The sequence below is a fragment of the Pseudorasbora parva genome, chromosome 6 (assembly GCF_024679245.1).
Source record: "Pseudorasbora parva isolate DD20220531a chromosome 6, ASM2467924v1, whole genome shotgun sequence".
Lineage (NCBI taxonomy): Eukaryota > Metazoa > Chordata > Actinopteri > Cypriniformes > Gobionidae > Pseudorasbora > Pseudorasbora parva.
In genome coordinates, this window is record NC_090177.1 from 2898222 (window position 1) to 2910922 (window position 12701).

General features: G+C 46.6%; 1 protein-coding gene across 2 annotated transcripts in view; it reads right to left on the reverse strand.

The window, feature by feature from the left end:
• dnai3 (dynein axonemal intermediate chain 3) overlaps positions 1-12701 on the reverse strand; it is a 65522-nt gene that overhangs the window by 2751 nt on the left and 50070 nt on the right. For both annotated transcript variants that reach the window (XM_067445321.1, XM_067445322.1), the window contains exons 20-22: positions 11290-11491; positions 11003-11094; positions 9348-9461 (exon numbers count right to left, since the gene is read on the reverse strand). In XM_067445321.1, the coding sequence (XP_067301422.1) occupies positions 9348-9461; positions 11003-11094; positions 11290-11491 (408 nt within the window). The remainder of the gene's footprint in view (positions 1-9347; positions 9462-11002; positions 11095-11289; positions 11492-12701) is intronic.

Consider the following 12701-nt stretch of genomic DNA (forward strand, 5'->3'; position numbering starts at 1 on the left):
TCCATTCATTTCCAATGACTGCGATAATTAACCTATAATTAGGTTAAGTTTTGTAACCGTCCAATGAAGTAAAGAATCCCCCCCCCCCAAAAAAAGTTACGTTTTTCCAAAATGACGAAGAGCACCACATTTAAGATTTATTTGAGATGCAAAATGACTTGATATATACTTAAGACAGAAAGTCGAATTTTTCTGAAAAATTAAGTGAGTTTATGATTAAAATAAGAAAAATATCTGCCAGTGGGTTCGGATAAATAAATGTAATTCAGTGGAAAAACAAACTTATTTTTATGACCCCATTGGCAGATATTTTTCTTCTCATCATAAACACTTAATTTTGATAAATTTTTTAGAAAACAATACATCATGTACTAAAGTAAATGTACCTGGGTTTAAGAACGTTAAACAATCTGACTGGAAAACAAGACAGACATGATGAAGAGCAGCAGATTTTACATTAAGGCCTAAAACACCAGAGAAATGGTGCTAAAAAAGAAAAAGGTTTTCAAGTTAAACATCTACTGAAGTAGGAAAGTATGAAGGAAAACATACAAATGAGTATTTAAGGCATGAGTGGTGAATATGGTAATACTTTTAATTAATAGATATTCCCATATTTTCCCCAGTAGATTAACCACAGTACAAATTATATTAATGTTCTGGATTGTTATGTTAAAATATGCAAATGAGGCACTATGAAATTAATACACACTCATTTGCATATATTCCCAGAAGAAAAACAATCTGGACACTGGCTTAAGTCTTTTTTGATTTTGTTGGCATATTTGTGTTAAACTATTATATTTATAATTATTATTATTATAGGTTTTTTTTTGGATCTTTCCTTTTATCACTGCATAAATCAGAAAATACTGTGAAACAGACAAAAAAAACTAAGTTGTTAGGAATAAACTGTTCTATAAACCAGTGTGAATAATATATATGAACAAACCCCTCAGTAGAAACCTTCAGAATATAGTCAGGAATAAAACTGTAAGTTTTGGTGTGTATAAGTGCAGCTGAAGTGGAGGAACAACTCTTTAAAGATATAAATCATAATCAAAATCTACAGACGCTAATACATAAAGTGCAATAAAATAAAGACTTAAATGTGTGTTTTGGATGTTTTCTTTCCACTAGTCTGAAAGAAGACATGTTATGGAGACAAAATAGCTCATAATATCAAAATTGACCAAAAAACAATGGCTTTGTCTGTAGTGTCTTGCCTTAATTCAGTAAATATTGTCAATAGTAAGAAAAAAACGTTTTTAGGAATGAACTGTTCTATAAACCAGTGTGAATGATATATGAACAAACCCCTCAGTAGAAACCTTCAGAATATAGTCAGGAATAAAACTGTACGTTTTGGTGTGTATAAGTGCAGCTGAAGTGGAGGAAAAACTCTTTAAAGATATGAATCATAATCGAAATCTACAGACGCTAATACATAAAGTGCAAAATAGCCCCAAATCTCAAAATTGACTGGTATATTAGAAAAAAAAACTCTAGTTTTGCCTGTGGTGTCTTGCCTTAAATCAGAAACATTAAGTGTGTGTCTTGAAATCTCTCCAGAAACCCTCCAGCATTATGTGTCCCCGGGCGTGAAACACAAATGTGTGTGTTTTCGACCCCCAGAGAGACAGACGGCAGCATACTTTCATATTTAGTAAATATATTCAGCAAGTCTGAGCAGATCTGGAGAACCTCAATCCCACATTCCAGCCTAAGTTCAGCTGCTGCAGCGCCAGGTTTCATCTGTGTTTGCCGTGAGCTTAAACAGACATTACATAGATATCTAAATGAGCACATGGCATACACTTATATTGTTTCATAATTACTTCTATTGAATCATAAACAGCTAGTTATAAATACTATAATCTAAAACCCCAAGAGCAGTTTTGTCAGGTTTAGCTCACCTCTGGGACTGTATAAAAATAAAAACTTACCTGGTTGCCTTCAAATTTTGAGTTAATACAATGAACATTTTTGAGAATTGACAAACTTTATTAAAATATTATTAAAATATTTTGTAAGCATATTGGGGAATTGTGTGTTTTATTTGTGATGATGCAGCAAAGCCCAATTGTGCTATTTTCATGATTTAACACATTTTTATGTGGTTCAAATACAATCATATTTTGAGTTTCTATTTATTAAACCAATTTCCTTCATTGTATCAACTCAAATTTTTAATTTCAATAAACTCAAAATTAAGGCCCGTATTTATCAAGCTTCTCAAAGTGCTATTATAGTCTTAAGTGCTGAGAATTCATGAAATTTACTCCTACTTTCAAACTTAAGTATAAAAGCAAGTTATGAAATTTCTTAAAGCTAAGAAGCACTCTGAGTCTCGCAGTTATTTAAGAGAGCTCGAGAGGTCTCTCAGTGGTCAGGAGTTGCCAGTAGGGGCAGTGATGGCACTGAGGAGACACCCAGCAAACACGTTTATCTTGTGGCAACGTTTGTGGTACGTTGCATTTCTGTGCTTGCATTTCATATTGGTAAATTGTGTGAAAATTGCTATTTTAACCAATGAACCGTGACGTGTGAGGGTGTGGCCTGTCGATGACATCATATCTGTGTTACCCTTGGTTTTCTTCTGCAGAAGCGCTTCAGCCGCTGAGCAAACGCAAAGAGTAACTTAAGAACATCATTTTAAAGGACAACTCCGGTGAGAAATGCCCCTATAGGGGTAATGAACAGATGGTTAGCGAGTAGATCGTTCTCTGGGATACGTTTTCATGAAAATCGAATGTAAAGAGTTTTATCTCTAAAAACAGCTCTCTTAAAATAAAAAAAACTTAACTCTCTTAATGTTGAGTTATTTTTCCCAAAACAAGAATAATTTTTACTTGTCTAGTAAATGTTTCTTAATGTAAGTGTTTTTTGATATTTTGACTAGAAACAAGACAAAAATACTAAGTAAGAAAAGCAGTTTTTGCAGTAAATCTTAGGGTGTACTCACACTAGGCACGGTTGCCATGAACTGGGCCCGAGTACTAACCCTAACAGGTTTCAGCATTCGTGTCGGAGCACGCTTACGTCATTATGGTGCGACGGTTTCGGGTTTCAGCATTCGTGTCGGAGCACGCTTAGGTCATTATGGTGCGGCGGTTTCGGGTTTCAGCATTCGTGCCGGAGCACGCTTACGTCATTATGGTGCGACGGTTTCGGGTTTCAGCATTCGTGCCGGAGCACGCTTACGTCATTATGGTGCGGCGGTTTCGGGTTTCAGCATTCGTGCCGGAGCACGCTTACGTCATTATGGTGCGACGGTTTCGGGTTTCAGCATTCGTGCCGGAGCACGCTTACGTCATTATGGTGCGACGGATTCGGGTTTCAGCATTCGTGCCGGAGCACGCTTACGTCATTATGGTGCGACGGTTTCGGGTTTCAGCATTCGTGCCGGAGCACGCTTACGTCATTATGGTGCGGCGGTTTCGGGTTTCAGCATTCGTGCCGGAGCACGCTTACGTCATTATGGTGCGACGGTTTCGGGTTTCAGCATTCGTGCCGGAGCACGCTTACGTCATTATGGTGCGACGGTTTCGGGTTTCAGCATTCGTGCCGGAGCACGCTTACGTCATTATGGTGCGACGGTTTCGGGTTTCAGCATTCGTGCCGGAGCACGCTTACGTCATTATGGTGCGACGGTTTCGGGTTTCAGCATTCGTGCCGGAGCACGCTTACGTCATTATGGTGCGACGGTTTCGGGTTTCAGCATTCGTGCCGGAGCACGCTTACGTCATTATGGTGCGGCGGTTTCGGGTTTCAGCATTCGTGCCGGAGCACGCTTACGTCATTATGGTGCGACGGTTTCGGGTTTCAGCATTCGTGCCGGAGCACGCTTACGTCATTATGGTGCGACGGTTTCGGGTTTCAGCATTCGTGCCGGAGCACGCTTACGTCATTATGGTGCGACGGTTTCGGGTTTCAGCATTCGTGCCGGAGCACGCTTACGTCATTATGGTGCGACGGTTTCGGGTTTCAGCATTCGTGCCGGAGCACGCTTACGTCATTATGGTGCGACGGTTTCGGGTTTCAGCATTCGTGCCGGAGCACGCTTAGGTCATTATGGTGCGACGGTTTCGGGTTTCAGCATTCGTGCCGGAGCACGCTTACGTCTTTATGGTGCGGCGGTTTCGGGTTTCAGCATTCGTGCCGGAGAACGCTTACGTCATTATGGTGCGACGGTTTCGGGTTTCAGCATTCGTGCCGGAGCACGCTTACGTCATTATGGTGCGACGGTTTCGGGTTTCAGCATTCGTGCCGGAGCACGCTTACGTCTTTATGGTGCGGCGGTTTCGGGTTTCAGCATTCGTGCCGGAGCACGCTTAGGTCTTTATGGTGCGGCGGTTTCGGGTTTCAGCATTCGTGCCGGAGCACGCTTACGTCTTTATGGTGCGGCGGTTTCGGGTTTCAGCATTCGTGCCGGAGCACGCTTACGTCATTATGGTGCGACGGTTTCGGGTTTCAGCATTCGTGCCGGAGCACGCTTACGTCTTTATGGTGCGGCGGTTTCGGGTTTCAGCATTCGTGCCGGAGCACGCTTACGTCATTATGGTGCGACGGTTTCGGGTTTCAGCATTCGTGCCGGAGCACACTTACGTCATTATGGTGCGACGGTTTCGGGTTTCAGCATTCGTGCCGGAGCACGCTTACGTCATTATGGTGCAACGGTTTCGGGTTTCAGCATTCGTGCCGGAGCACGCTTAGGTCATTATGGTGCAACGGTTTCGGGTTTCAGCATTCGTGCCGGAGCACGCTTACGTCATTATGGTGCGGCGGTTTCGGGTTTCAGCATTCGTGCCGGAGCACGCTTACGTCATTATGGTGCGACGATTTCGGGTTTCAGCATTCGTGCCGGAGCACGCTTACGTCTTTATGGTGCGGCGGTTTCGGGTTTCAGCATTCGTGCCGGAGCACGCTTAGGTCATTATGGTGCGACGGTTTCGGGTTTCAGCATTCGTGCTGGAGCACGCTTACGTCTTTATGGTGCGGCGGTTTCGGGTTTCAGCATTCGTGCCGGAGCACACTTACGTCATTATGGTGCGACGGTTTCGGGTTTCAGCATTCGTGCTGGAGCAGGCTTACGTCTTTATGGTGCGGCGGTTTCGGGTTTCAGCATTCGTGCCGGAGCACGCTTACGTCTTTATGGTGCGACGGTTTCGGGTTTCAGCATTCGTGCCGGAGCACGCTTACGTCATTATGGTGCGGCGGTTTCGGGTTTCAGCATTCGTGCCGGAGCACGCTTACGTCTTTATGGTGCGACGGTTTCGGGTTTCAGCATTCGTGCCGGAGCACGCTTACGTCATTATGATGCGACGGTTTCGGGTTTCAGCATTCGTGCCGGAGCACACTTACGTCATTATGGTGCGACGGTTTCGGGTTTCAGCATTCGTGCCGGAGCACGCTTACGTCATTATGATGCGACGGTTTCGGGTTTCAGCATTCGTGCCGGAGCACACTTACGTCATTATGGTGCGACGGTTTCGGGTTTCAGCATTCGTGCCGGAGCACGCTTACGTCTTTATGGTGCGGCGGTTTCGGGTTTCAGCATTCGTGCCGGAGCACACTTACGTCATTATGGTGCGACGGTTTCGGGTTTCAGCATTCGTGCTGGAGCACGCTTACGTCTTTATGGTGCGACGGTTTCGGGTTTCAGCATTCGTGCTGGAGCACGCTTACGTCTTTATGGTGCGACGGTTTCGGGTTTCAGCATCCGTACCGGAGCACGCTTTTGTCATTATGGTGCGACGGTTTCGGGTTTCAGCATCCTTGCCGGAGCACGCTTTTGTCATTATGGTGCGACGGTTTCGGGTTTCAGCATTCGTGTCGGAGCACACTTACGTCATTATGGTGCAGCGGTTTCGGGTTTCAGCATTCGTGCCGGAGCACGCTTACGTCTTTATGGTGCGACGGTTTCGGGTTTCACCATCCGTACCGGAGCACGCTTACGTCATTATGGTGCGACGGTTTCGGGTTTCAGCATTCGTGCCGAAGCACACTTACGTCATTATGGTGCGACGGTTTCGGGTTTCAGCATTCGTGCCGAAGCACACTTACGTCATTATGGTGCGACGGTTTCGGGTTTCAGCATTCGTGCCGAAGCACACTTACGTCATTATGGTGCGACGGTTTCGGGTTTCAGCATTCGTGTCGGAGCACACTTACGTCATTATGGTGCAGCGGTTTCGGGTTTCACCATCCGTACCGGAGCACGCTTACGTCTTTATGGTGCGACGGTTTCGGGTTTCACCATCCGTACCGGAGCATGCTTACGTCATTATGGTGCGACGGTTTCGGGTTTCAGCATTCGTGCCGAAGCACACTTACGTCATTATGGTGCGACGGTTTCGGGTTTCAGCATTCGTGCCGAAGCACACTTACGTCATTATGGTGCGACGGTTTCGGGTTTCAGCATTCGTGCCGAAGCACACTTACGTCATTATGGTGCGACGGTTTCGGGTTTCAGCATTCGTGCCGAAGCACACTTACGTCATTATGGTGCGACGGTTTCGGGTTTCAGCATTCGTGCTGGAGCACGCTTACGTCTTTATGGTGCGACGGTTTCGGGTTTCAGCATTCGTGTCGGAGCACGCTTACGCCATTATGGTGCGACGGTTTCGGGTTTCAGCATTCGTGCCGGAGCACGCTTAGGTCATTATGGTGCGACGGTTTCGGGTTTCAGCATTCGTGCCGGAGCACGCTTACGTCATTATGGTGCGACGGTTTCGGGTTTCAGCATTCGTGCCGGAGCACACTTACGTCATTATGGTGCGACGGTTTCGGGTTTCAGCATTCGTGCCGGAGCACGCTTACGTCTTTATGGTGCGACGGTTTCGGGTTTCACCATCCGTACCGGAGCACGCTTACGTCATTATGGTGCGACGGTTTCGGGTTTCAGCATTCGTGCCAGAGCACGCTTACGTCTTTATGGTGCGACGGTTTCGGGTTTCACCATCCGTACCGGAGCACGCTTACGTCATTATGGTGCGACGGTTTCGGGTTTCAGCATTCGTGCCGGAGCACGCTTACGTCATTATGGTGCGACGGTTTCGGGTTTCAGCATCCGTGCCGGAGCACGCTAACATCTTTATGGTGCGACGGTTTCGGGTTTCAGCATTCGTGCTGGAGCACGCTTACGTCTTTATGGTGCGACGGTTTCGGGTTTCAGCATTCGTGTCGGAGCACGCTTACATCTTTATGGTGCGACGGTTTTTCTTGTTTTTTAGCATTCGTGCCGGAGCACGCTTACGTCATTATGGTGCGACGGTTTCGGGTTTCAGCATTCGTGCCGGAGCACGCTTACGTCATTATGGTGCGACGGTTTCGGGTTTCAGCATTCGTGTCGGAGCACGCTTACGTCATTATGGTGCGACGGTTTCGGGTTTCAGCATTCGTGCCGGAGCACGCTTACGTCATTATGGTGCGACGGTTTCGGGTTTCAGCATTCGTGCCGGAGCACGCTTTTGTCATTATGGTGCGACGGTTTCGGGTTTCAGCATTCGTGTCGGAGCACGCTTACGTCATTATGGTGCGACGGTTTCGGGTTTCAGCATTCGTGCCGGAGCACGCTTACGTCATTATGGTGCGACGGTTTCGGGTTTCAGCATTCGTGCCGGAGCACGCTTACGTCATTATGGTGCGACGGTTTCGGGTTTCAGCATTCGTGCCGGAGCACGCTTACGTCTTTATGGTGCGACGGTTTCGGGTTTCAGCATCCGTACCGGAGCACGCTTTTGTCATTATGGTGCGACGGTTTCGGGTTTCAGCATTCGTGTCGGAGCACGCTTACGTCATTATGGTGCGACGGTTTCGGGTTTCAGCATTCGTGCCGGAGCACGCTTACGTCATTATGGTGCGACGGTTTCGGGTTTCAGCATTCGTGTCGGAGCACGCTTACGTCATTATGGTGCGACGGTTTCGGGTTTCAGCATTCGTGCTGGAGCACGCTTACGTCTTTATGGTGCGACGGTTTCGGGTTTCAGCATTCGTGCCGGAGCACGCTTACGCCATTATGGTGCGACGGTTTCGGGTTTCAGCATTCGTGCCGGAGCACGCTTACATCTTTATGGTGCGACGGTTTCGGGTTTCAGCATTCGTGCTGGAGCACGCTTACGTCTTTATGGTGCGACGGTTTCGGGTTTCAGCATTCGTGCCGGAGCACGCTTACGTCATTATGGTGCGACGGTTTCGGGTTTCAGCATCCGTACCGGAGCACGCTTTTGTCATTATGGTGCGACGGTTTCGGGTTTCAGCATCCCTGCCGGAGCACGCTTACGTCATTATGGTGCGACGGTTTCGGGTTTCAGCATTCGTGCCGGAGCACGCTTACGTCTTTATGGTGCGACGGTTTCGGGTTTCAGCATTCGTGCCGGAGCACGCTTACGTCTTTATGGTGCGACGGTTTCGGGTTTCAGCATTCGTGCAGGAGCACGCTTACGTCATTATGGTGCGACGGTTTCAGCATTCGTTCCGGAGCACGCTTACGTCATTATGGTGCGACGGTTTCGGGTTTCAGCATTCGTGCCGGAGCACGCTTACGTCATTATGGTGCGACGGTTTCGGGATAAACAAGAAGAGCGGCGCTCTCTGAACACAATGGAGTCCATCGCTCTGTTTTCTTTGTGGATAATTTTGTGTCGTTTGGCCCACAGCCCTCTCACAGCCTGTTGTTAAACAGATGTGTCGCCTTAGTGGCGCGCAAATTTTCACGTAATCGTGCTGCTCCTATGAAGAGGTTTGCAAGGTACCAGCTGAAGTGCAGCAAGGACTTTGCAGCTTTGATTACGGACTCCAGCACGGTTAGCGCTCACACTGCATGCAAACCGCGCCCGAGTCCAACTGAACCGTGCTCTGGCCCACCTCTTCCAAGCGGGCCAGGGCCGGCTAATCGAGCCGCGCCCGGGCACGGTTCGGAGCACTCACACTAGTCAAACGAACCGCGCTTTGGTGGGCAAACACACTCGGGCACGGTTCAAACTGACTAGTGTGAGTACACCCTAAGTGAGTGTGAGAGAGTGTGAGTACACCCTAATCCTCACACACATTATATCCTGCTAACCTGCACTCCTTCTTTATGTGAACAGATGTGACGTAATGATGCAAAGATATGCTCGAATTTCCCGCGGAAATCCACCAGAACCACTGGAGTTACAAACATTATTACAAGCTTATCAAGCTACGGTAAGCAGATAGTTTTGAACACTGGCTGGTTATGTACTTGCTCAAATTTATTTTGGATAATTTTAAACCCAAAAAAGTTACGCACTGCAGCTTTAAGTAATGGAAATGTTTTAGTTAACTATAAAAACTTAAACAAGACTCAAATGTTCCTCTCTCACCATCTTCTTCCTAAGTTGTTGAGCTTCCATCTCTTTCTTTTGCTTCTCCTGTCGTTTCTCAAAGAACTCCAGCCGTTCCTCCTCCTTTTCAAAGTACTTCCTCACATTCTGTCTCTGCAGGAAACATGTTATATCTCAGTTATAAATTCAAGTCCTACATAGATTGCATTAGTCATGCCTTATAAAATACCTCATATCGAACAAGTCAACATTAAACAGCTCTATTAATCCCAATTCCAGAATCTATTCAAATAGATGCTTTTCACATTTTTGAGCTTCTCCGAAGAAGCTTTCTGTTGTAAATGTTAATCAACACCTTAACAAGCGTGTCCACTCATGATGGGGAGGAGAGAGAGAGTGAGCCAATCAGCAGTAGGGGGCGTGTCCACTGATGATGGGGAGGAGAGAGAGAGTGAGCCAATCAGCAGTAGGGGGCGTGTCCACTCATGATGGGGAGGAGAGAGAGAGTGAGCCAATCAGCAGTAGGGGGCGTGTCCACTCATGATGGGGAGGAGAGAGAGAGTGAGCCAATCAGCAGTAGGGGGCGTTTCCACTCATGATGGGGAGGAGAGAGAGAGTGAGCCAATCAGCAGTAGGAGGCGTGTCCACTCATGATGTGGAGGAGAGAGAGAGTGAGCCAATCAGCAGTAGGGGGCGTGTCCACTCATGATGGGGAGGAGAGAGAGAGTGAGCCAATCAGCAGTAGGGGGCGTGCCCACTCATGATGGGGGAGGAGAGTGAGCCAATCAGCAGTAGGGGGTGTTTCCACTCATGATGGGGAGGAGAGAGAGAGTGAGCCAATCAGCAGTAGGGGGTGTTTCCACTCATGATGGGGAGGAGAGAGTGAGCCAATCAGCAGTAGGGGGCGTGTCCACTCATGATGGGGGAGGAGAGAGAGAGTGAGCCAATCAGCAGTAGGGGGCGTGTCCACTCATGATGGGGAGGAGAGAGAGAGTGAGCCAATCAGCAGTAGGGGGCGTGTCCACTCATGATGGGGGAGGAGAGAGAGAGTGAGCCAATCAGCAGTAGGGGGCGTGTCCACCCATGATGGGGAGGAGAGAGAGAACAGAAGGGAGATTTGAAGAAAGACTGTAGAAAGAATGATGGCTTAGAGACAGTACAAAAGAGAAAATCTCAGATGAATATCACAGGAAGAAGAAGGGTTATGATCAGGCAAGAGCTTTAATAGCCGTGCTAATATTAAAAGAGCTTTCCAGCGCTAGAGAGATGGTAGAGCGTGGGAAGGCTTGTAAACAGACGGCGAGGTTGCATTGTTGCGTGAGCTGTCTGATGTGACAGCGCCTGTAATGCATAGCGTGTTATTTTGGGGATGGAGCAATAAAGGGAGGGGCGTGTTTTTTTAGGTGTCAATTTCAAACATCAACAGTGTTTCACAGAAATTGCTTACTGCACCTTTAATGCCAAGGTAAGACAACACAAAGTTTAATATTATAAATTTACAATGTTAATAACTGTGGAAAAGCGTCATTATTCTGTGGAAAAGGTCCGTGAACTGAATAGATGAATTATCTATTTTATTCAGTATAGATACTCTTTTAAAAATGTACTCCAGCTGAACACAGTCAATGTATTTTATTGACTTAGCTTATATTTACGGTCTCATTCAGCTCAATGGTCTGAGATGATATTCTCACCTCGTTGTTGGAGGGTTTGCGCAGGGTCCATGGGATCTGCAGGATGTGTAAGGTGCCGATACAGTCTGACACCGCCAGAAGATGATGCTTCCCTTCGGGAGAAAAACGGCACACGTCAGTATCGTAAGTATCTGGGGCATGTTTCTGTGAAATATCAGGACACAAATGTGTATAATGTCATGTGTATAACACGCTAAAAAGCGATTATGCGTCTTGATAGCACGCCAAAATGCCATACGAATTGGTGTGTCATTCATACGCAATTTCATGAGCTCAGTCTGCCTCACCAGTTCTGCCGGTCCTGAGGCAGGTGATGGAGGCGGTGCTGATGTTCTGGGTTTGCGAGGGCTCGTGGGTGTTTTGTAGCAGGTCCCAAACCTCCACGTTTCCATCTTCCTTGCCGATGAAGAAGACCGCCGGCCGGGACAGAGACCAGTGGCCGACCGTGCACATCATCTTAAAGCAGCTGGACATGAGGATCGGGCCGCTCTGAAACAGGAACTCAAGTGAGACAGAATCTAAAACTATTTCAAACCACTGCCTTTTCTATTATAAGCTAATGTTACTTCACAGGGCTCGACATTACAGGGTTAGTTCACTCAAAAATTTAAATAGTGTGATTAATTCCTCCTGTGGTTGGACAGCCGTCAGACCTTCGTTCATCTTCACACACAGATGAAGATATTAGTGTTGAAATCCGATGGCTCAGAAAGGCCTTCATTGACACCAATGTCATTTCCTCTCTCAAGACCCATAAAGGCACTAAAGACGTCGTTACAAAGCCCATCTCACTACAGCGGCTCTACAATCATTTATGAAGAGATGAGAATAGTTTTTGTCCACAAAAAAACTAAATAACGACATATAGTGATGGCCGATGACGAAACAAAGCTTCGAACCGTTATGAATCAGTGAATCAATTCATGATTCAAATCGCCAGTGTCACGTGATTTCAGCAGTTTGATACGCGATCCGAATCATGAATCGATTCACTGATTTATAACGGTTCTAATCTTTGTTTTGAAATCGGCCAATCACTATATAACAGGGACCAATGGCCGACCATACACATCATCTTGGAGCAGAGGTGAGATGAGGATTGGCCTGCTCTGAAGCGGGATGGAAAGAAACTCAAGGGAGACAGAATCTAAGACTATTTCAAACCACTGCCTTTTCTATTATAAGCTAAAGTTACCTCACAGGGCTCAACATTAACGCTTGTCCGGGACGAGAATTTTACTGGGTTAGGGTTAGACCGGACAAGCGGATTAAAACGGCAATAACAAAAAATAACTAGCGAATCACCAAAATGCCAGAATGATCATTAGTTTAGTGTAAGTGGCGATGGATAGTGGATAATAGTGTAATATATAATGAACTGAAGGTGGCGCTGTTGAGCTCGCGCAGCCTCTTGAGGAGAAATCACAACACATTAGCGCCGCTCACACTGAGAAACTGAGCTAAACATTCACAATGTGCAGTTATTCTATATATAACATATGATACAGTTAAACATCTCACAACCAAGAGTGTTTTCCTGAAAACCATCACGACTGAAGATGACACTGATTTCATACGACAGATTCATAAACAATTCATTAACATCAAGTCACTTACATTTTAGATGCAATATTGACTGTTTTTGTTCTATTTCAGCAGCGAAAATAGATCACAACAGAACCATAACCCATCTCAGTGT